This window comes from Cetorhinus maximus, chromosome 19, assembly GCF_964194155.1.
Source record: "Cetorhinus maximus chromosome 19, sCetMax3.hap1.1, whole genome shotgun sequence".
Taxonomy (NCBI): domain Eukaryota; kingdom Metazoa; phylum Chordata; class Chondrichthyes; order Lamniformes; family Cetorhinidae; genus Cetorhinus; species Cetorhinus maximus.
In genome coordinates this window covers 52,508,706-52,533,010 of record NC_135897.1, presented here as the reverse complement: position 1 = coordinate 52,533,010, position 24,305 = coordinate 52,508,706, and the positions used below count along the sequence as shown (strand labels likewise).

The 24,305-nt window shown below is 39.5% G+C and overlaps 1 protein-coding gene across 2 annotated transcripts in view; it reads left to right on the top strand.

The window, feature by feature from the left end:
* The window catches only part of LOC144693800 (guanine nucleotide-binding protein subunit beta-4), a 74,953-nt gene extending 51,501 nt beyond the window's left edge, over nt 1-23,452 (top strand). For both annotated transcript variants that reach the window (XM_078563849.1, XM_078563848.1), the window contains exons 3-10: nt 221-259; nt 360-466; nt 4,869-4,932; nt 5,038-5,200; nt 6,965-7,031; nt 16,833-17,034; nt 17,948-18,164; nt 20,302-23,452. In XM_078563849.1, the coding sequence (XP_078419975.1) occupies nt 221-259; nt 360-466; nt 4,869-4,932; nt 5,038-5,200; nt 6,965-7,031; nt 16,833-17,034; nt 17,948-18,164; nt 20,302-20,408 (966 nt within the window). In that variant the 3' untranslated portion in view covers nt 20,409-23,452. The remainder of the gene's footprint in view (nt 1-220; nt 260-359; nt 467-4,868; nt 4,933-5,037; nt 5,201-6,964; nt 7,032-16,832; nt 17,035-17,947; nt 18,165-20,301) is intronic.
* The last annotated feature ends 853 nt before the right edge of the window (nt 23,453-24,305 follow it).

Sequence of the window (24,305 nt, the reverse complement as noted above, 5' to 3'; positions counted from 1 at the left end):
TGGCCTCTCAATGGGACAGGCAGAGGGGGCACTGGAGAGTAGAAATCATGGAGAAAGATTGTTCATAGTGAGGCCAACCCTCAGAACGAGGACAGTTGAAAGACAAAGCCATCACTATTAAAAATAAGCCTAATGACATTGAATGGCATCTTAAGTACTGGCATTAGATTTATTACTTGTGTTAAATATATAGTAAGTCGAATTTTGTTTGTCATTGCAGGATGCAAGAAAAGCATGTGGTGATTCCACCCTAGCCCAGGTAAACACATTTAATGGAAATTGGACAAAACACATGTATTTTACCTTTATGTTCTTTTCCAGTTTCATAGAAGTACAGCTAACTAAATCTTTTTTTCCAGATCACAGCTGGATTGGATTCAGTCGGTCGAATCCAAATGCGCACAAGGCGTACATTGAGGGGACATTTGGCTAAAATCTATGCCATGCACTGGGGATCAGACTCCAGGTCAGTGTTTGAATATTGACACATGACTTAATGATCAGTTAGCACAGTAACTTACAATTATAACTCACATTTACTGTATTCATTGCGATCTTTGCAATGTGCCATCAGCAATTTTTAGTCTACATTCAGCTAGAAGCCATTCAATTCTAATGGCATTCCTTTCTTTTGATTTTGATAGCTGATATCTAGAGGCCTTCCTTGGCTTTGGTGCTTTTGAAGTTTGATATGTAGAGCTAATCTATTGATGCCTTGCAGTTATAATGTTTGGAGAAATTATTGTGATGGTGTATTTACCGATATGGCTCAGTCTTGAAATTATAGCGTTTGCAACATAATTTTGCCATGAATTGTAAAAATTAGATTATGGTCATAACAGATTATCCCAAATGGACGTTGTATTGGTCAGTGGTGACAAGCTAGTCTCAGAAATGCTATCTATGAAACTGTAGTCAATAAAACCCATCTTGTCCACTAATGTTCTTTAGGGAAGGAAATCTCCCCTTATGAGGTCTGGCCTGGCCTATGTGTGATTCCAGACCCACAGCAAGGTTGTTGATTCTTAACTGCCCTCCGATATAGCCTAACAAGCCACTCAGATCAATTAACGATGGGCAACAAATGCTGGCCTTGCCAGATGGCCACATCGCATGAAAGAATAAACAGAAGTGCAGTCCATGGCTCAAAGCAGTCCTTATTAACAGCCTGCATATTTAGAAAAGCACTATCCTGGCATCATTAAGTCACTAAATATTGTGATGAGAATAAATTAATAGTTTACAGCTCATTTTGATGTAGATCAATCAGGATAATTTTTAGTTGATGCAGTTAATCTCATCTGACATGGAATAAAAATAAGACTTCGGGCGTTATAGTCAATTAAGTGTTCAAGTTGGTAAACATTTTGACAGGAACAAGAATTTAATGGTGTAGATTTATCATGTTAGAATTTTTAATAAGAATACAGGTCAGCCCGCTCTGCACTGATACTCTGAGGGTTATTAACTAACTGTACACCATTTCCCCTTCTACTTTTTCCAAATTTGTGTCCAATTTCTTTCCAGAAGTTATTCACCTGGTTCCATTCTTTATTGTTCCTGATACATTATGTCATACGAACATAGGAAATAGGAGCAGAAGTAGGCCATTTAGCCCCTCAAGTCTGCTCTGCCATTCAATAAGATCATGGCTGATCTGTTTGTGTTTTGAGTTCTACATTCCCATCCACCCCCTGGTAATCTTAGATTCTTGTTAAGCAAGGGAATCAATCTACTTCTGCCTTAAAAATATTCAGTGACCCCGCTTCCACTGCCTTCGGAGGCAGAGTTCCAAAGTCGCACAACCCTCTGAGAGAAAAGATTTCTCCTCCTCCTCTGTGCTACAAGGGCAACCCCTAATTTTAAAACCCTGCCCCCCTAGCTCTGGACTCTCCCGCAAGAAGAAACATCCTTTCTATGTCACCTGTGAATACCTTTCAGGATCTTATATACTTCAATCAAGTCATCACTCACTCTTCTCAACTCCAGTGGAAACAAGCCTAGCCTGTTCAACCTATCCTCATAAGACAACCCACTCATTCCAGGTATCAATCTAGTAAGCCTCCTCTGAACCGCCTCCAACGCATTTACATCCTTCCTTAAATAAGGAGACCAAAACTGAACACAGTATTCGAGATGAGGCCTCACCAATGCTCTGTACGACTGAAGAATAACATCCTTACTTTTATGTTCAATTCTTCTGGTAATAAAGGATAGCATTCCATTAGCCTTCTTGATTACATGCTGTACCTGCATACTAACTTTTTGTGACTCATGCACGAGAACACCTAGATCTCTCTACACCTCGGAATTCTGCAGTCGATCGACATTTAAGTGTAATACTCTGCTTTTTTATTCTTTCTGCCAAAGTGAACACCTTCACATTTCCCCACATTGTACTCCACCTGCCAGATTTTTGTCCACTCATTCAACCTATCTATATCTGTCTGCAAACTCCTTATATCTTCTTCACAACATACTTTCCTACCTATCTTTATGTCATCTGCAAATTTAGCTACCATGCCTTCCCTCCCCTCATCTAAGTCATTGAAGTAAATTGTAAAAAGTTGAGGCCCTAATCCAGACCCCTGTGGGACTCCACTTGTCATGTCCTGCCAATCAGACAAAGACCCATTTATGCATACTCTGTTTTCTGTCAGCCAGCCAATCCTCTATCCATGCCAATATGTTACCCCCACACCATGAGCTTTTATTTTCCACAGTAATCTTTGATGTGGCACCTTATCAAATGCCTTCTAGAAATCTAAGTACAGTACATTTACTCCTTTTGTCCCTTTGGCTCCCTTTGTCCACAGCACGTTATTCTTTCAAAGAATTCTAATAAATTGGTTAAACATGATTTCCCTTTCACAAAACCACGCTGATTCTTCCCGATTACCTCAAGTTTTTCTAAGTGCACAGCTATAATCTCCTTACTGGTTGATTCTAACACCTTCCCCAAGAGAGATGTCAAGCTAACTGGCTTATAATTTCCAGTTTTCTGCCCCTCTCCCTTCTTGAATAGAGGGCTTATATTTGCTACTTTCCAGTCTGATGGAACCTTCCTAGAATTTAGGATTTTGGAAAATTAACACCAATTAATTAATTAAATTAACTACCTCATTAGCCACCTCTTTTAAGACCCTGGGCTGAAATCCATGAAGTCTCTCTCCCACCTCCTGATTTACAGCTATTACTAAAAAGAGGATACAAAAAAAACTATCATGAAGACAGAAGCAAAATATTTGTTCATTTCATCTCCCATTTCCTTATTACCTATTAGTTTCCCATTGTCACTCTATTAAGGACTAAAATTGACTTTACTTACTTGTTTCATGTTTAAATACCTGTAGAAATGTTTGCTATCTGTTTTTACATTTCTAACTAGCTTCCTCTCATTCTAATTTCTTTCTCCTGATTTACATTTTAGTCATTCTCTGCTGTTCTTTATATTCTGACCAGTGATCTGATCTGCCACTCATCTTTGCGCAGTTATGCTTTTTCCTTAAGGTTGATGCTTTCACTAACTTCTTTAGTGAACCACAAATGGTGGGTCCTCCCTTCAGAATTTTTTTTGATAGCAGGAATATACTTATTCTGTATATTCTAAAATATCCCCTTGAATGTCTACCACTGCTTCTCTATTGATTCCCTAGCCAAGCATCCCAGTTAACTTCAGCCAGCTCAGTCTTCATGCCCACATAGTTGCCCTTATTTAAGTTTAAAACACTAGTCTTAGACCCACTCTTTTCCCATTCATACCGTGGTCACTGCTACCTAGGTGTGCCTTTACCCTGAGGTCATTAATTAATCCTGTCACATTACACAACACCAAGTCTAATAATAACCTGCTATCTAGTTGGTTCCAGAATGTGCTGCTCTAAAAAACTATCTCGAAAGCATTCTGTGAACTCCTCATCCATGCCAATCTGATTTTTCCAGTTTATATTTAGATTAATGTCACCTATGATTATTGCCATCCCTTTATCACAAGCACCCAATATTTCTTCTTGTATTCTTTGTCTTACATTGTGGGGCCTGTAGACCACTTCCACCAGTGACTTCACCCCCCTACTATTCCTCATCTCCACCCAAACTAATTCTACTTCCTGATCTCCTGAACCAAGGTCATCTCTAACTATTGCACAAATGCCATCCTTGATTAACAGTGCTCCCCCTCCACCTTTACCTAGCTTCCTATTCTTCTTGAAGGTCATATACCCCTCAATATTCAGGACCCAATCCTTGTCACCCTGCAGCCACATCACTGTAATGGCTATCACATCATATTTAGTTACTTCAGTATGTGCTATCAATTCATTTACTTTATCTGAATGCAGATAAAGATACAGAGCCTTTAGACTTGTCTTTTTGTTACCTTTGTGACATCTAGTCCTGTTTCTCTGTCCTTTCCTGCCATTCTCTGACCCTCATTTCCCATATTACTATTTTCCTCTCTTACTTTCTCTCTACTCTTTGATATATCACATCTTCCCACATTTGATCCCTTGCCCCCACTATTCCATATTCTAAAAGTCCTCCTTGTTTATTTTTTTAAAATGTATCTTTTGACCATTCTCTTTAACCTCTTAATAAATTTATGCTCTCTAGTTACCAAACCACCAAATAATGAAGTAGTGTTTTCTCAATTTACCTTATCATGGTCCCTCAATTTTGAACATTTATCAAGTCTCTTTTGTTGTTCTGATTGGGGTTTGGGGGCATGTCGGGCTGGAGTATCAATTTCTCTAATCTCTTCTCATAACTAGTGTCTCTGAGCTCTGTTCTTGTTTGAGTAAAATTTCTTCTTTATGCTATCCATGGCCTTGACTTCCTTCAATGCAGAAATTTTTTTTTTTTAATTGCAGACTTTTAGTCAGTGCATCTCAAGATGGAAAGTTAATCATCTGGGACAGTTATACAACAAACAAGGTAAGAACATAATTACTTTTACTGTTTTAAAACAGTGTTACAAATTTTACATCTAGATTAGTGTAAACCTAGTAACCATTTGTTATTTTCTTGCCTTTCCTATAGATGCATGCTATCCCTTTGCGATCATCATGGGTTATGACTTGTGCATACGCTCCATCTGGAAACTATGTTGCTTGTGGTGGGCTGGACAACATCTGTTCAATATACAGCTTGAAAACGAGAGAGGGCAATGTTCGTGTGAGCAGGGAACTACCGGGTCACACAGGTATGGTAATATTGGAGTAAGTGGTGAGAAATGTTGATCTCAGTACTTCCCCAATAGCTCAGTTGGTTAAAGTGGTATGTAGGTAAGGTATACTAACCATGAAGGTCCTAGTTTTGATGTAGCTGAGGCAGTAATAGAGATATTATAGTTGGCCTAATTACTGCCTCTGCTTGGAAAAGGAAAACTGGTCAAGGTTCAACTTTCTGCTCCATATTTAATGATTCTCCCTGCAAAGTGTGCATGTTGAATAAGAATGTGATCTGACTGAGTTATGATACCAAGATTGAACCAACTATCCGGGTAGTGCTCTTGTGAAAATAACAGTAAAGCATAGAATCAATGTCTTCAAGAAAGGAGGAAAAGGGAACAAAAAAGTACTATCTGATCATTAAACACCCAACTTATATTTGCATGTGCTGTTGTGTATCTTTTTTGTGAAATTTCAGAAACTAGTCACACTCATCAGCAATTTTCAATATAAAGCTGTAAAGGCTAATCTGATATCTGGATTCATTTGATTTGTTAGATACTTAAACCTTGCATGACTCATTAGCAACCTCACATTTAGAATATTGCTGGAACATGATGCACTTTTGCAAAGTTACAAGAGCATTAACTTATTGAAAAGGATTCAGAGAAGAATGATGAAGATGACTTCAGGTGCTATTCTGTGTAAATTTTGGTCCCACTGGAGCAAAGATTTGAGGCACTTGAACAAAGTAAATGTGTCTGTGTTCCTTGGATTGTGAGACCAGAAGATACGAGTTATGAAAATGAGGTTCTTTAGCAAGGTGACAGTTTTTTTTTGCAAGAGCAGGAGAAATATGAAATTGACTCATTAAAAGCAGCTAATGATGTGTTGATTAACCATTGTAGATGACACGTGCTATGGTTCTTTTTTTTTATTGTTTCATGGGATGTGAGCATCACTGGCTAAGGCCAGCATTTGCTGTCTATCCCTATTTGCTTTTGAACTAAGTGACTTGCTGAGGCATTTCAAAGGGCATTGCTGTGGGTCTGGACCTAGAAGGATGGCAGATTTCCTTCCCTGAAGGCCATTATTGAACCTGATAGGTTTTTACAACAATTTACTGATGCTAACTTTCCAATTTCAATTTTTAGAATCCACCAGCTGTCATGGTGAGATTTGAGCCCCATGTCCCTGGAGCCTGGGCCTCTGGATTACCAGTCCAGTGATATTGCCACTATGCTACCATTTCCCCTCTCTCTAATTCTTTTGAAACTGTGAGAATGTCATCTGTGGACTGCAGCTAGTTAGACTTAATTAATGAAAACCGTTAAAATGGTATTCAGTTTATGGCTTGATTTTATTTCTGGAGGTTGCATATTTGAGCTTTATCTTTTTGGAAACTACTTGTGATTATTTGTTGCCCTCAGCTTCCAACTTTTCCTATGTAAGTTGTATGCTAAGTTGGAAAGGTCAGACCTGATGGAATGAGAAGCTCTGCATGAAAACTTGTATTAAATTGAATGTTGGACTTGATTGCAGACATTTTAGAACCAATTATGCTAATGTTGATATTGAAAGCATGCCTTAATGTTTGTAATAAAAACAGGAAATGCTGGAAAAACTGAGCAGGTCTGGTAGCATCTGTGGAGAGAGAAACAGAGTTAATATTTCAAGTCCGCATTACTCTTCTTAAGTTTTTCCAGCATTTCCTGTTTTTATTTCAGATTTCCAGCATCCGCAGTATTTTGCTTTTATTTTAGCTGTTAACGTTTGTGTTTTATTTTTCTTTACAGGCTACTTATCATGTTGTCGTTTCCTGGATGACAACCAAATTGTTACAAGCTCAGGAGATACGAGTTGGTAAGTTGGAAAGCCCATAGTATCATAGCCTGTACTCTTTCTCCATAGCTCAGTAAATATTTTCCCTCCCAAGTGTTTATACATTTCACTTTTGAAAGTTACAATTGAATCTGCTTCACCACCCTTTCAGGGCATACATCCATATCATTAAAAATTCACCATGTAATTTTTTTCCCTCATCTCCCATCTGGTTCTTTTGCAAATTACCTTAAATCTGTGTCATTTGGTTACTACCCTTTTTCCTCTGGAAGTGGTTTCTTCTTCAGGATGGAGGATGACTTTATTCCACTCGGAGGTGGGTCCTGAGGTGACTAAGAAGTCCAATGCTGGATCTGTGCACATAGGTTGGGCAGGTAGTGTTTGATGAGAAAGGTGGGTGGGATGCTTGGATTTCGATACACGTTTTCCGCTGTTTGTGTTTGTCCTCCACCTGGACTTGTCGGAAACTTTCGAAATGGTTTGCACCTTCATGGATGCTTCTTCACCAGTTTGGGTGGTCTCGAGCAAGAGATTCCCACAAATCAGTGGGGATGTTGCATTTTTTCAGGGAGGCTTTGAGGACGTCCAAGAAACATTGCCTTTACCCTCCTGGTTGACAGTGTTAGAAATGCAGGTCCCTTTAAGAGCAAACCAGGACAAGCCTCAGAGTGAATTGAGAGTAGGTGATGCTCATTGAAGCCTGTACTTAAGAGCTAGGTTTTCCCCCTGTTGGAGGGGAGAGGGGAGAGAAACCTAGCTTCTGGTTGGGGAAAGGATCCAGAAGGGAAGAGTGGAAACTGATATTTGTACCGAACTATAGTTTAACAATAAAACAGTTGAGATTCTCAATGTCTTCTGCTGCCTGAATCTGTAAATGGATATCCACCTATCAGACACTGGTAATTGCTTGCCGTGACAAAGCTCGAAGTAGAGAGCTTGTTTTGGGAATCTTGTGTCAGACATGCAGATGATGTGGCTTGCCCAATGTAGCTGATTAACCATAACCAGTACTTCGATACTGGAGATATTGCCCTGAGAGAGAACACTATTGAAGCGCCTATTCTGCAATTGAATTTGCAGGATTTTGCAAAGTCATCACTGGTGATATTTCTCCAGGAACTTAAGGTGTCTGCTGTACGTTGTCCATGTTTCTGATGCGTACAGGAGGGGACAAGTAGCACCAAAGCCCTGTGGACCATGAGCTCGGTGCCAGGTTTGAGGTCTTTGTCATCAAACACTCTTTTTCAGACAACCAAAGGCTGCGCTGGCACACTAGAGGCGATGTTTTATCGTTGATGTCTGCCTTCACTGAGAGGAGGCTCCCATGGTTTGAGAAATTATCATTGTTGTCCAGTGGTTCACCATGGATCTTGATAGTCGGGGAGTAGTGTTGCGCAGCAGGAGCAGGCTGGTAGAGGACTTTTGTCTTCTGGATGTTTAACCTAAATCCCTTTCTCTCATATGCCTCCATGAATACATCAACGATAGTTTAGAACTCAGCCTCTGTGCAAATACGCAAGTGTCCTCAGTGTACAGCAGGTCGATGACAGAGGTTGAAGTGATCTTGGTTCTGGAATGGAGGTGTCATAGGCTGAGTTCCCGCTTGTCCTGTTGAGTAGCTCCATTCTGGCAGAGTTTCATGGAGATGGGGTGGAGTGTTGTGGCGAGGAAGATAGAAATGACCTTTGGTGCAATGACACGGCCTTGCTTAACCCCAGTTTGGACTTGGTTTGGGTCTGTGGCAGATCTGTTGGTAATGATCATAGCTTGCATGTCATCCTACAGCAGGCAATGGATGGTGATGAATTTCTGTGGGCAGGCAAATTTGAGAAGGACAATTCACAGTCCCTCCCAGTTTATAGAGTTGAAGGCCTTTGTGAGATCAAAGGCAGCCATGAATAGAGATTGCTGCTGTTCCTTGCATTTTTCTTGGACTTGTCTTGCTGTGAAGATCATGACCCCTGTGCCTGTTGATGGAATCTGCATTGTAATTCCAGTAGGAGCTCTTCAACCACAGGGCAAAGGCAAGTGAGGAGGACTCTTACAGTGACCTTCCCTGTGACGTGCAGCAGAGATACTCCTCGATAGTTAATGCAGTCAGTCTTGTCTCCTTTTTTGAAGATGGTCACAATTATGGCTTCTTGGAAATCCCCTGGCATACTCTCCTTTCCAGATGAGGTCATGTATTTGTGTCAAGAGTACTTGTCCACTATTTTAGTATTTTGGCAGGGATTCCATCTGCTCCGGCAGTCTTGTTTGCTTTTAGCTTTCGAATGGCCATTTCAACCTCATGTCAGGCTGGGATTGTGCTGAGATGGTGGTGGATGCTGTGTGATGTGGTCAGGGGCATTCATGTTGGAAGCTGAGTCTTGGTTGAGCTCATAGTGCTCCTTCCAACGAGTGTTGACTGTGTCTCTGTCCTTTGATGAGCACCACTCCATTCTTAGCTGTCAGTGGAGTAGGTCCTTGGATGCTGGGCTATAAATAGTCTTGTCTGCACTGAAGAATCCACACATGTTGTGGCTTTCGGCGAGTTGCTGTATTTCCTGCGCTCTCTCTACCCACCATCCATTCTTTAGGTCACTGGTTTTTCTGTTGGACCTTGGCCTTCATTTGTCTGTAGATCTGCTTTCTTTCCCTCGAATTTTGGTGGCGCTTCCAGTTCGGGAACGCCTTGCACTTGCGATTTAGTAGCTCCTGGATCGCCTGGTCATTCTCGTCAAATCAATCTTGATGTTTCCTGGTCCTTATTTACTCTATCAAAATCCTTCACGATTACGTTCATTCCTATCAAATCTCGTAACCTCCCCTTTAAGGAGGACAACTCCAGCTTCAATAGTCTCTCCATAAACTTCATCCCTCATGATATTCCAGTAAATCTATTCTGCACCCTCCCTAAGGCCTTGACATCCTTTTCAATGTGCCTAGAACTGAACACACTACTTCAGCTGAGGCCTAACCACGTTTTATAAAGATTTAGCATAACCTCCATGCTTTTGTACTCTATTTCACTATTCATAAAGTCAAGGATCCCGCTTGTCTTTTTAACAGCCTTCTCAACTTGTCCTGCCACCTTTGGAGCTTTGTGCACGTAAGCACCCAGGGTCCTGAACTCCCTTTAAAATTGTACCATTTAATTTACATTGTCTCTCATTATTCTTCCTACTAAAATATATCACTTCAGATTTCTTTGTAATATTTCATCTGCCATGTGTCTGCCCATTTCATCAGGCTATGTCCTTCTCAAGTCTTTTACTATCTTCCTCATTGTTTATTATTTTTCTAATTATCATGTCATCTGCAAACATTGAAATTAAAACATTTTTTAAAAAAATTATATATATATATATATAGAGAGAGAGAGAGAGCAGTGGACCTAATGACAAATGCTGGGGAACACCACTGTATACTTCCTTCAAGCCTGAAAATCAACAGTTCACCACTGCAATGTGCATTCTGTCCGTTCGGTAATTTTGTATCCATGCAGCACTGTACCTTTAATCCCAAAGGCTTTTATTTTGGTAACATGTCTGATCTGTGGTACTTTATCAACTTTTGAAAGCACATACAAAACATCAGCTACATCACCCACACCAAACTTCCTGGTTAAAAAAGTAAGTTGAACACGATTAGCCTTTAACAAATCCATGCTGACTAATTTAAGCACCCATACTTTTCCAAGTGCCAGTTTATTTTGTCCTAGCTAATTGGCCTGTAATTTCTGGGTTTATCTACTTGAACAGCAATGTAACATTTGCAGTCCTCGAGTCCTATGGCAGCACCTACATACTCGGAGAATTGGAAGATTGTGGCCAAAACCCTAAACAAATTCTTCATTACTTCCCTCAGTAACTGAGGATGCATCCCATCTGGACTGGGTGAAGTATCTAGTTTGGATACTGCCATCTTTTAAATAGCTCCTCTTGATCTGTTTCAATTTTATCCAATATTGCTACTACCTCCTCCTTAACTACTACTTTGGCAGCATCCTCTTCTCTCATTTAGTGCCTCCAAAAGATCTTTGCCTTTTTGGTCCCTAATCAGCCCCACCCTTCCTTTGACAACTATTTTAATATTTATAATGTTTGTAAAAGACTTTCGAATTCTCTTCAATGTTAACCATTAATCTATTCTCATACTATTTGCCCATCTTATTTCCTTTTTTAATCTCTTCTGTACTTTGTATTCAGCTTAGTTCTCTCCAGTATTATGAAGCACAGATTTGTTATAAATCTCCTTTTACTGTTTTATTTTAATCTTTTGTCAGCCAGGGAGCTCTGGCTTTGGATGCTCTTCTATCACCCTTGTGGGAATGTGCCTACTCTCTACCTGAACCCTCTGCTCTTTGAAGGCCTCCCAGTGTTCAATTACTGTTCTGCCAATCAATTTTTCAATACACCTGGGCCCAATCCCTATTCAGCTCATTGAAATTTGCCCTCCTCCAGTTTATTATTTTTAAGTTTCATGATTCTTTGTCCCTTTCTATAATTGTTCTAAACCTATTATGATCACTATTCCCCAAATGCTCTCCCACTGAAAACTGTTTTGCTTGCCCCACCATTCACAAAAAAAACATACGAAATAGGAACAGGAGTAGGCCATGCAGCTCTTGAGCTTGCTGCTTTATTTAAAAAGATCATGGGTTAATGTTTACGTCAATTTAACTTTCCCATCCTACCTCCATATCCCTTGGTTCCCAAGAATCTTATCATTCTCAGTCATGGATGTTCTCAACGACCGGCCATCCACCAATCTCCTGGGTAGAGTATTCCAAAGAGTCTTAACCCTCAAAGTGAACACTCAGTCCTAAATCACCGATCTATTATCCTGAGACTACACCCCCTAATTTTCGACTCTCCAACGAGGGGAGCAAACTCTCAGCATGTACCCTGTCAAGCCCTCTTAAGAGTTATTCTTTTCAATGAGATAATTCCACATTCCCCTAAACTCCAGAGAATATAGGCACATTTCTACTCAATGTATCCTCATAGTTCAGTCTTCTCATTCCAGGACCTTTGTTGAACCTCCTCTATGGGAAGTATATCCTTCCTATATCTATATTATTTCTATATAACATATACAGATTTTTAAAAAAAAATCATTCACCAGATGTATGTTTCACTGCCAAGGCCAGCACTTCTTGCCCCATCCCTATTTGCTCTTAACTTGCCTTTGAAATGGTGTAGCGGTTAAAGGTCAAGCACATTGCTGTGGGTCTGGAGTCACACATAGGCTAGGACAGCAGATTTCTTTCCCTAAAGGACATTAGCTGGCAAGAGCTGTTCTTGCAACAATCTGGTAGTTGCACAGACACCATTACTGATCCTAGTTTTTATTCCAGATTTATTAACTGAATTCAAATTCCTCAGCTGCCTTGTTGGATTTTGAACTCTTGTCTCTGGATCATTGGTCCAGCTCTCTGAATTACTAGTTCCAGTAACAACCAGTATGTTACCGTTCCCTTAAATTACAGCTTAACTACCTTGCTCTTGTACTCTGAGCCCCTTGGTGATAAAGACGAACATACAGTTTGCCTCCCTGAATGTTTGCTGTATCTGCATGTTAACATTCTGTGATTTGTGTACAAGGATACCTAAACCTCCCTCATACGAACATTTGCTAATCTCACGTCTTTTTTTAAATCCTGCTTTTCCTAACGAAGTGATACTTTTGCACTGTCCAACATTATATTCCATATCCCACCTTCTCACCCAGTCATAGGAAGGGGCTGCAATAAATAGCTTGGCTTCTTCCAGAAGAAAACTACATGAGTTCATGAAGAAAAGGGGATAGAAAGATATGCAGAAAGGCTGAGATGAGGTAGATGGAATGGGGAGAAGACTTGTCCGTAGTATAAATACCAACACAAATTAGTTGGGCCGAATGGCCTGTTTCTTTGTAGTACATTCTGTGTACTGCAATGTAATCCCTTAGTCGGTCTATGTCACTTTGCAGCTTCTTTGTATCCCCTTCAAATCTTGTTTTCTCATCTTACTTTATATTGTCAGTAAATTTGGGTAAATTACACTTGGTCTCCTGATTTAAGACATAAATGCAGTTTGCTATAGCTGAAGTCCAAGCACTGATCCTTGCAGCAAGCACCCCATTAGTTGCATCCAACAATCTTGAGAATACTCCCACTTTCTTATTTATTCATTCATGGGATGTGGGCATTGCTGGCTAGGACAGCATTTTTTGCCCATCTCTAATTGCCCTTGAGAAGGTGATCCCATGAGCTGTAATAGAACCGTAGAAAAGTTACGGTGCAGAAAGAGGCCATTCAGCCCATTGTGTCTTTGCCGGCCATAAGAAGAGAAAAACGCTAGCCACTCCTTTTGTAATCCCACTTTCCAGCACCTGGTTTCAGCACTTCAGGTGCATATCCAAGTACCTTTTAAATGAGTTGAGCGTTTCAGCTTCAAATTTAGGCAGTGAATTCCAGGTGCCTACCACCCTCTGGGTGGAGAAGTTTTTCCTCATGTCCCCTCTAACCCTTCTATCAATCATCATAAATCTATGCTCCGTGGTAATTGACCCCCTCAGCTAGGGAAAACGGATCTTTCCTGTCTACCCTATCTAGGCCCCTCATAATTCTGTACACCTCAATTAAGTCACCCCTCAGCCTCCTCTGTTCTAAGGAAACAACCTTAGCCTATCTTTCTTCATAGCTGCAATTTTCAAGCCCTGGCAACATTCTTGTAAATCTCCTCCATGCTCTGTCCAGAGCAGTTATGTCCTTCCTGTAATGATGTTATATAATATATAATAATCTAATAGTGTAACAACCACTGTTTGACTTATTGTTGAATATCCTTTTAAAAATCCAATTATACTGCATCCACTGGTTCTTCCTTATCTACCCTGCTGGTTGCACCCACAAAACAAAAAAAAGATTTGTCACTATTATTTCCCTTTCAAAGCGTATTTATAAATGACCTACCTGACTGCTCATTGGGCTAGTAAAGGGAAAGATCAGCTAGGATGCCAACACTGTTTCCTTCCTCTAGGCTGGAAGGACTTTGATAAAGAAAATTCACTTGTAAGTATTTGGGTTCATCCTCCACCCCTTTGGCTTTTACAACTGTTAGAATTCTAGCCTATATTTGGATATTTGACATCCCCCGTATTTCCTGAATACCTTTATAACCGGGAATATTGTTTCCATTTTCTCCTTTGAGCTGCAATATCATGACTCATTCCTGCAGTTCACTAACCTTATTTATCACACTCTGTGCGTTTATGTACAAGCACTTTAAAGCCATCTTAGCCGCTCTTTTCCTTCCTGTCTGATTCCTTCGATTTCGAAACTGTTATTTACTTTAGTCCCATTCCTCTGTGCACCTTATCTCTCCCCTAATATTTCAAAGGTCGTAGTGGGAGTTGGGGGACAGGCAGGAAAGTGGAGTTGAGACCATGATCAGATCAGCCATGATCATATTGAATGGTAGAGGAGACTTGAGAGGCTGAAAACGACCTAGTTCTGTTCCTATTTAGGACCTTGTGTAATGTTTCATCCTGGTACCCATCCCCTGCCAAATTAGTATAAACCCTCTCCCATAGTACTAGTTAGCTGCTCTGTGAGGACATTGGTCCCCACCAATACAACCCATCCAGCTTGAACAGGCATCTCCAGATCCAGAACTGGCCCCAATGCTCCAGGAAGCTGAAGTGCTCACTCCTGCACCAGTTCTTCAGCCACGCATTAGCTTATCTTTCTTAATTATTTTGAATCTCACTAGCACAGCACTGGAAGCAAATCAGAGGTTACTAACTTTTTTTGAGGTCCTACTTTGTAACTTCCTTCTTAGATCCTGAAACTGACCCTGAAGGACCTCAACCCTTCTCCCTCCTATGTCATTAGTTCCCACATGGACCACAACATCTGGCTGCCCTTCCCCACTCTAGGTTCTGTGTCCACCCAGTGATGCCCTTTTCTCTGACACGCAGAAGGAAACACACTATGTGGTACTCCTCTTATCTCACTGGTTGCAGAAATGCATATCAGCCCCTCTGACTTTTGAATCCCTTATAACGACTGCATTTTGCACTTCGCTGTGCACCCTAATGCTGCTCTTTACCCCACAGTGACATCCTCCAAACTGCACTACTTTTGAGGTTTCATCACTCTGTGTGCATTACTGAAAACCTAGTTGCTGAATGCCACACTCTCAAAGGATGTCTGCATTGCTTGCTGCTTTCTACGCTGCCAGATTGCTGCACTAGCTGCGTCTGCACTGTACTTATACCTCTGTGACCTCCCGCAATATTCTCATGCACAAAAACCCTTTATCCAAATTATTCAACAAGGGAAAATGTGAAGTGTGATATCCTGTAAATGCTTACTGGTACATTTTTAAGCTACTTAATTCTGTAGTAGTAATTTAATTTGGGGAATTTTGTGTATTTATTTCTATTGCTTTGTCAACCCAACCAAATTACTAGGGCATTTGTATGAAGTTGTGATCCAAAAATAGTTCTATTGTAAAAATTTTGTCTTTCAGTTCATCAAAATAGGCATTATGTATATGATGAGGGGAGTGGGGAACCACTAAGTGCTTCCATGATACCAGTTGAGAGAATGGCTAGTTTTTATTATTCCCTGATGAAGAGTTAGTTTTAAGAAGAGGTGAAGAGATTTAGTGACAGAATTCCAGACTTTGCAGGCCTTGACACTGAAGGCATAACCATCAGTGTTGGGGAGTAGAGAGTGTGCAGTTAGAGGGATGCAGTTCTTGCAGGGCTGTATGACTGGAGAAAGATAACAGAGATAGGGAGGGGTGAGGTCATGGAGGGATTTGAACATGAGAATGAGAATTTTAAAATGAAAGCATTTGTAACCGAGACCCAGTGTAGTTCAGCAAGGACAGGGGCGATAGATGAGCAGGACATGTTGCGGATTAGGATAAGGGCAGCAGGGCTTTGGATAAGCTCACTTCATGGAAGGTGGAAGATGACTTTAATAAACAGAAGAAAAATTAGCTGTTAGTTTTGAAAAAAACAACATTAATAGATTGCCTGAAGAAACTTATTGATCTGGATCAGATGTAAATGGAGTTTCTGCCCAGAGTTTTGCTTTAGCCTCAAGTGCAGGAATCAAAAGATTTGGAGAAAGATGACAGCTGACAGGAAGGAATTGGAATAACCAATTCTAGAGTCACCAAAAGCATGGATGAGGGCTTCAGCAATAGAGGAGTGGAGATGGTCACTGTTGGATAGGTGGAAATAGAGGATCTTTCTGATGGAGCGGGTTGCACACAGTCTGGTTCAGCCTGAGACAGTGGCTGGGGAGGGGGATAGAATTGCTAGCAACAGACTTTGTGACAGCCGGGCGGGGAGGAGGGGGGTGCGCGCAAAGAGAAGGCAAGGAAGGTTGGACATGGACGAGTAGTTTGCAGGGATAGAGAAGCCCCGGATGGGATTTGGAGGAGTGGAATGGTGGTACCCAGGAGAGAACCGTTTACTATATCGGCTAATATGGAGGCCTGAAAGAGATGTTGGATGCTCAGCAATTTATTGGTAATAGGGTGGAGGGCATGGGAGTTGGACTTCATGAACAGGCTGAGCTCAGAGAGGGCATGAGAGGATATCTGAGAGAAACTAGGGAAAGATACAACTTTAGAGCTAGGCAGCTATGGACACTCAAAAATCTTTTACGACATCTATGGGAGCAACCTAGAATAATATTCCTGATTTTTTTCCTCTCCACCCACACTCATTTGTTAAACCAATGGTTTTATTGTATAGAAAACTTGCCCCTGTGAAAATAATTTCTCCATTTTATAGTACTTGTGAAAGCATGAATGTGCATTTTTGTATTTACAGTGCATTATGGGACATTGAAACAGGCCATCAAACTACCATGTTTACAGGACATACTGGGGACGTCATGAGTCTCACTCTTAGTCCTGACATGAGAATTTTTGTTTCTGGTGCTTGTGATGCTTCTGCCAAACTCTGGGATATTAGAGACGGAATGTGCAGACAGTCATTCACTGGACATGTGTCTGATATTAATGCAGTTTGTGTAAGTATACTGCTGGTTATCTCAATGAAATAAAAGGGTAGAATTTCTGGTGGTAATGGATACATGACGAAGTTTATGCCTATTGAATAATTTCTTGAAATAGAAGTAATTTTTGTTCAGTTGGTGAAGTCAAGTATAAGCTGACTTCCACTTGATATGTTATAGATAGTTTTAAACCAAAACCAAGTTGTGCATGCCCTAAATTGTATACATAGCCTCAATTGGAGTATTGTGTTCAATTCTGAGCACCACATTTTAGAAAGGAAGTAAAGAACTTAACGAGGGTATGGAAATAAATTTACAAGAATGTTCCAGGGATGAGGGACTACATTGGAGAAGCTGGGGCTGTTCTCATTGGCAAAGAGAAGATTGAGATTTAGATTTGATAGAGGTGTTTAAAACCATGAGGGGTCTGGACAGAATAGTTAGGGAAAAATTATTCCCATTGGTGGAAGGGTTAAGAACCAGAGGAAACTAATTTGAGATGAATGGCAAAAGAATCAACAGTGACATGAAAAGCTGTTTTAGGCAGTGAGTGTTTAGGATCTAGAATGCACTGCCTGTGTGTATGCTGGAGGCATACAATCAATTATGGCTTTTAGAAGGGAATTGGATAAAACCTGAAGAGAAAAAAATTGCTGGGCTATAGGGAAAAGGCGGGATTTGGACTAGTTAGGTTGCCATTGCAGAGAGCTGGCATGGACACAAGTCAAATGGCTGCCTTCTGTTCTGTTACCTTTCTATGATTTATGATTCTACATAGTTTAATAATAAAAACTAATTGTTTTATAATTGACAATTACATTATCATTCTACTATCAGATGTAATTTTATATGTACTTTTGTAAATATTCTATTTAACATAGTTACAATTTGGCAAGCTATAGATATTGTGTTCTGTTTCAATTGACAGTTCTTCCCTAATGGAAATGCATTTGCCACTGGGTCAGATGATGCCACTTGTAGATTGTTTGACCTCCGAGCAGACCAGGAGCTGATGATGTATTCCCATGATAACATTATCTGTGGGATTACATCAGTTGCATTTTCCAAAAGTGGGCGCCTCCTGCTTGCAGGGTATGATGACTTTAATTGCAATGTTTGGGACTCTTTGAAGGGCGATCGTGCAGGTCAGTAAAACTATGCATGTTTTTTTTAGAAGAATTTATTATGTAAGCTAAGCCACAAGCATGATTTTATGTGCTAAAATAGAATTGATCTAAGAGTTCGTGCATGGCTTCGATGACTGGTATTGTTAAATATTTTAGCCCTTAAGATGGGATTGTCGGGAGATTGTTTTGTATATTTTACTGCTACAGAACAGCTTCTCCTGTCTGGGATGCTTTGCTATGTTAAAGATGCTATATAAATGCAAGTTGTTGTCAGTGATCTTTCATCAGAATTGAAATTGTTATAGGAGATGGGCACTGACGACTTGCATTTGCCACCTGATGTGTTTATCCAATCTTACAAAGAGTGCTTTAATGACCTTGTTAATGAGGACAATTATAAATCAACAGGCTGATTACAGACAATAAATGATCAGAGTAACATTTACATGGAGTGCTTATCTGACATGAGCAATGACCGATCTGTTTTATGTTGATGCTACTTGTAGTTGAGAGTCCCTATGCTAAACTGGAGAAGTGACCTTGTGCACCACAGCACCTTTGCAGTTGTTACTTCTGTCATTGACACAATTTGTTTCCATTTATCTCCTTGTTTTCTTGGGTTCTTTCCTATAGCTTATCTAGCTTTGCAACTCCGTTTATGAATATCTTACCGTAGACATGCCTAAATTAGTGTTTGTGGGCATTAACCAATGCACAAAGCCCTGAAGATTGATACTCCTGATTTCTGCTCCTGAAGGAACCATCAATACAAAATTGTAACTTTGCTTGGAGTGACTTTTATTTGTTTCTAATTGCCAACTTGTAAACTTGCAGTGGGAAATGCTTTTATATGTATTTACGAACATATGAATTAGGAGCAGGAGTGGGCCACTCAGCCCCTCGAGCCTGCTCCGCCATTCAATAAGATCATGGCTGATCTGAATGTAACCTCCACTCCACATACCTGCCTACCCCTGATAACCTTTCATCCCCTTGTTTAAAGACTCTTTCTCAAAAGACAGTGGAAGCAGAGAGTTCCAAAGATTTGCAATCCTCAGAGAAAAAAATTCTCATCTGTCTTAATTGTGCGACCCCTTAGTTCTAGATTCTCCCACAAGTGAAAACATCCTCTCCACATTCAGTCTGTCAAGACCTCTCAGGATCTTAAAGGTTTCAATCAAGTCACCTCTTAACTCTTCTAAACTCCAGTGGATACAAGCTTAACATGTCCAACCTTTCCTCATAAGACAACCTAATAACATAGGACTGGGCTGTATAAAACAACAAAGTCTTCTTGTCTGGTGCCTTTGTTGGAAGAGTTAGCCACAGATTAGTCAAGCAACAACCAGACATAGTTGTACCTTGAGTTGTGTCTCAGCAAAAAATTCCAGACTCCATGACCTTTTTTGGGTGTGCCCTGCAGGTGGTGCAGGCTAGATTCACAGGGGCGAGGGGATGGCACTGTGGCCTTACGGTTGGTTGACTCTAGTCTTGAGACTCAACGGGGTCCAAGTAAACCTGATTACCAGCTACCAACTTAAAAGTCAGTACTCTTCCATGTTTGATACTGCAATAAAGAGGGAAGTAAGGGCACAAAATGTATTTTAACTGAAGCACTTCATTGTTCATCACAAAAGGAGGATTAGTATGCCAATAACCTCAACACATTCAGTTTAGGTTGCTAAGTCAAAATCTTGGAATTTGTCACCTCAACGACTGAGGTGTTCAGGAAGGTCCATCACCACCTTGAGCAACTAGAAATGGGCAATAGTTAGCAGATCCTCCAAAAAATTGAGCCATTAAAACTTATACAGTGGTTAGTTTCAAACGTTTTCTGAGTCATCTTGGTTACATATGCAAACACTTCAAAGTCAGCAATTTAAGGGTTGTCAATGTTTTCCGCATCTTGAGTGTTAATGATTAAATATGCCTAAGGTGTATCATCTTACAATTTCCACTATGGGTGGCTAACTCAAATAAATTAGGTTTGAAAATAATTGTTAGCAGACCCAAAGCAATTATTGTATTAGTAAAAGGAGGGGCGGGGTTAATTAGCTGTAATGCTTTTAACACTGTGAAGATTTAGTTGCCAAACTTTCAAGTGGAAATTTCTTTGTCTCATCTATGTATATTTTTTCTTTCATCTTTCCTTCAGGAGTGCTTCCTGGACATGACAATCGTGTCAGCTGTTTAGGTATTACTGATGATGGAATGGCTGTAGCAACAGGATCATGGGACAGTTTCCTGAAAATCTGGAATTGAAGAAATGTCACCTGAATATCATTCATTGAGACTGGGTTGCCTAAGCTGCAGTCAACAGCAATGAAATAACATTCTTTTTACCTAGTATTTGCAGGTGACATTTTTCTATCATTGAATACAATTGTATAACAAGGCTTCTGTAAAGTAGGCAAATCTACGAGGAAAAAAACCCTGACAACTGTTAACTTTAAAAGGGGCTAGCACATGTAACCATGGTGACTAGAAAATATTTCAACTAACCATTGTTTAGTTCTAATGGCTGAATTGTTTGGAGGGTTTTTGCTCATTTAAAATCTGCTAATCTGTATTGTTTTGTACATAAGGAATGTACACATTACAGCAGCTATTATGTAACATTTGTCTATGTAAAAAATGCATTTTTAAAACTAAGTTTCTAGCCTGTATTTATCAGAAGTCACACTCTGAACTTAGTGATGGATAAATTGGTTGCTGTTGAGATTTTTTTTGTGAATTAACTTATTGTGAAAAATTTAACTTTGGTCGTATATGTGCACACGTGAGTGTTTTTTTTTGCAGCGGTTTTTGTTTTTAATTATAGAAAACATTCCATCTGTATGCTTTGTTTTGTGATTGCATATGCACTGTTTAACCATACACAGATGTACAGAAGCAGGGTCCATCATGTGAAACAAAATGCTGGTGCACATTTTACAAGAAAATGCATGTACATCAGTCTTTTATGGTAACACTTATCTAATGATTTGCACCCAGAACAGGCAATGCCTATCTTGTGTTTCTGTATACCCAAGTCTCTCCCCTGCTTTCTCCCAACCCCCATTCTCTGCTAATGGTGGTGACATTTATGAAGGGTCACAGGTGCTGGCAGCATCTTGCTCAAGAGTTTTTGCATGTACCTGGACTGTGATGGACCATATAACTGGGGACATCATAATTCAGTCCAATGATCTCAACTAGCATCTACATATGCACTTTCCAGCAGGAACCACACATTCATGATCAGGAGTGGAACACATTTTCTGCATTCCTTCCCTACAAATAATCAGCCGCCACCCAAAAAAAAATCAGATATAACAGAAACAATGTGCAATTGAAGCTGGTGCCTTCTTGATTATTTTGACTTGATATAGTGAATTTAGCTGCTGGCCTATTAGAGTTTTGCTTGTGATTAACATTCAGGGTAAGTGGGGGAAAATATTTTTTTCTCCCTAAGTATCAAACTGAGCGTGTGCATTTTTTAAAGCTGAAATTTGATTACATAATGTAATAAATGGCCTTTTCTAACATGCCCAACATGACAATTTATGTGGAAAATAGTTGGATTTTTTAAGTGAAAAAATAAATTACCAAACATTTGGAAGCATGAGTAATTACAACTGAATATAAAGTGCATAGTTTACATGGTGATTTATTGAAATTCATTTTGGTTTTACTTTAAGACCATTTGCGACTAGAAAAGTATTGAATTGCATAAAGGTCTTGTTGATTTAGTATGACTTGAGTGTCATGACTCACCACTCCAAATTGTTGACCAGTCTTGGGTGTATGTGTGCCTCATAAACCACATAAATCTAATTTTTAGCTTTGTTTACATTGATGTGCCAATAACACAAGTATCTTTAGTAGCAAAGTGCATTGATTAGAAGTCAGTTTTAAAGCTTTGGGACCAACAAACACTACAAGCAAATTTAGGCTGAGGTAGCCAGCTCTCCCCCAGAATAGCAGCTTTGGAGAAAAAGCTTTTTTTTAAAAAAGAATATTCATCAGTAATTTGTGCAGTTCCTTAAAGTCAGGCCAGTATTATCTTTTGCAGGTGTAATTTTAAAATCTTGATTGCCTTTGGACTTATTTATTTGAATATCTTTCAATCCAGTAAACCCTGAAAATAGCTTCCATCTTAACAGACCTGAGAAATATTTTATACAAATACATTTACCTCTTCCAGGTAATGTATGGAGTAAAATGAGCTTGCTATGTAATTAATTTCAACAAAACATTAAGCATCTGATTTAAACTTTTTGAACTTTGCAAAGCCTTCAATTAAAATCAATGTGCCATAATTAGTTTTAAGTATAGAACTCCAGCTTTAAGTGTATATTTTTGACCTGGAGCTTTTCAAATATGCTTTTAACCTTTAAAATTATCAGCCATACTTTAAAACAAATAATTACTTAATTCTAATGAGTACGTATGTACATTATAGTCCTTAGCACCAACATTAATGGCTTAAGTAGCCTGTGTCATGCCTTTTGATTTTTTGAATTGTGTAGTCTAGCAAATTGTACTGAAGATTGCTTGGCTTAACCTGTCTGGGTTATGCACATGGCTTTCATATGCCCTGCAGTGAATGGCGAAAATGGAGCTTGATTTGACGATGTGGTTAAATTTGGGTCGGTTTAACATCATAAATGCTGAAAAACTTGGGTGTTGCCCATTTTAGATATCCACCTCGGAAGTGAAGATGTGCACTTACAACTTGAATGCAATACATAAACTTAAATTATTTTCTCAAATGTATTGCTTCAAGGATAGAGTGGTCTGAAGATTCAGGATAAAATGTACATTTCAGATGTGATCAGTTGTACTCTAAAGCAGACCAACAGAAGAAATGCCTTGAGCCTTCCAGAGTGGATATCTACAGTGTAAAATAATATGCAGAATATACATGCAGTTTTGTGTAATTTGCTGTCAAATTCAGTATTAAAATCATTGGTCTGAGAAGTGCAAAACCAGTTATTCAGCCTGTATAATACAGAACTTTACATAGCTGGTGTTTCAACTTTTTCTCTGGTTACAGTATTAACACCAATTTTGTAATACTGAACTGCCTTTAGATTTTGTATCAAAATAAAAATAAGTTTTATTCTGCAGCCAATAAAACCAGCGATTCGTGCCATGTGTTTTCTCCTATTGTGCTATTGTATAAAATATGAAATGATCTTCACTTGCTGTATCTTTGTTTATAGTCTGTTTTCACATTAACTTTCTTTGTATTTGTACAGTGGCTCAGTGAAACTAATGTTGCGATAAATTGATTGTAACCAATAAAGATGCTTTTAACCAAGGCTATTAAATAGCTTTTTTTTGCTGAAATGAAGGGTCCTGTGCAGATATGGTACTTAAGACTAAATTATTGTATACCTTATTAAGTGTCTCAACTCCAACCTTTACGTGCTGTTCCTTCAATTTCCACAAAATGCAAACAAGACTCCAAACTGCAGTTAAAATAGGACACAAGGAATCTGAAGCCAAGAAGATATTTCCATAGAAAACTGCAGACAGTATGACTTGAAACCACCTTGAGCTTCCCTACCCCAGAAAGCCTTGGCATAGAGTAATCTGTATCCTTAGCCTTACATGGTTTCTGAAATTTGGATAGCTTTTGGGCTGGCCCTGCTTGTTTATTTTGGAGATACTGCTAATGGGGAGGTATCACTGTAGTAGCCTACCACTGATGGAGATGCAACTTTTTTTTTTGCTTGTGAGAAATGCCATTTTTACTTTGCTCAGACTTTTTTGTTCCTACAAAATGGAGTGTGTTTTGACATGAGTCTTCCTTTTAGTGGAATCTTCCAGAAGGGTTCTAGCTGAAATGTTCAACCAAAAAATAAGTAGCAAATAGGTTAATATACAAATCATATGTATACCACCATATAACATGCCAATGTGCCATGGTCAATCTAATACAACTGAACAAGCTCATGGGAATAGCAATATTTAGCTAAGTTTGTATTTTTATACTGTATTCTGTGTCACTTACACTTTCCCAAAGTGCTACTGTGCTGCAAAATTGAGTTTGCACCCACTAAACACTTTGTACAATATTCCCACTTTGTAAAAGATAGATCGTACAAGGAAAATGCTATTCAGACTTTTAAAATTTGCACATAAAGTGCTCTAACCTCTATCCTTTTCGTG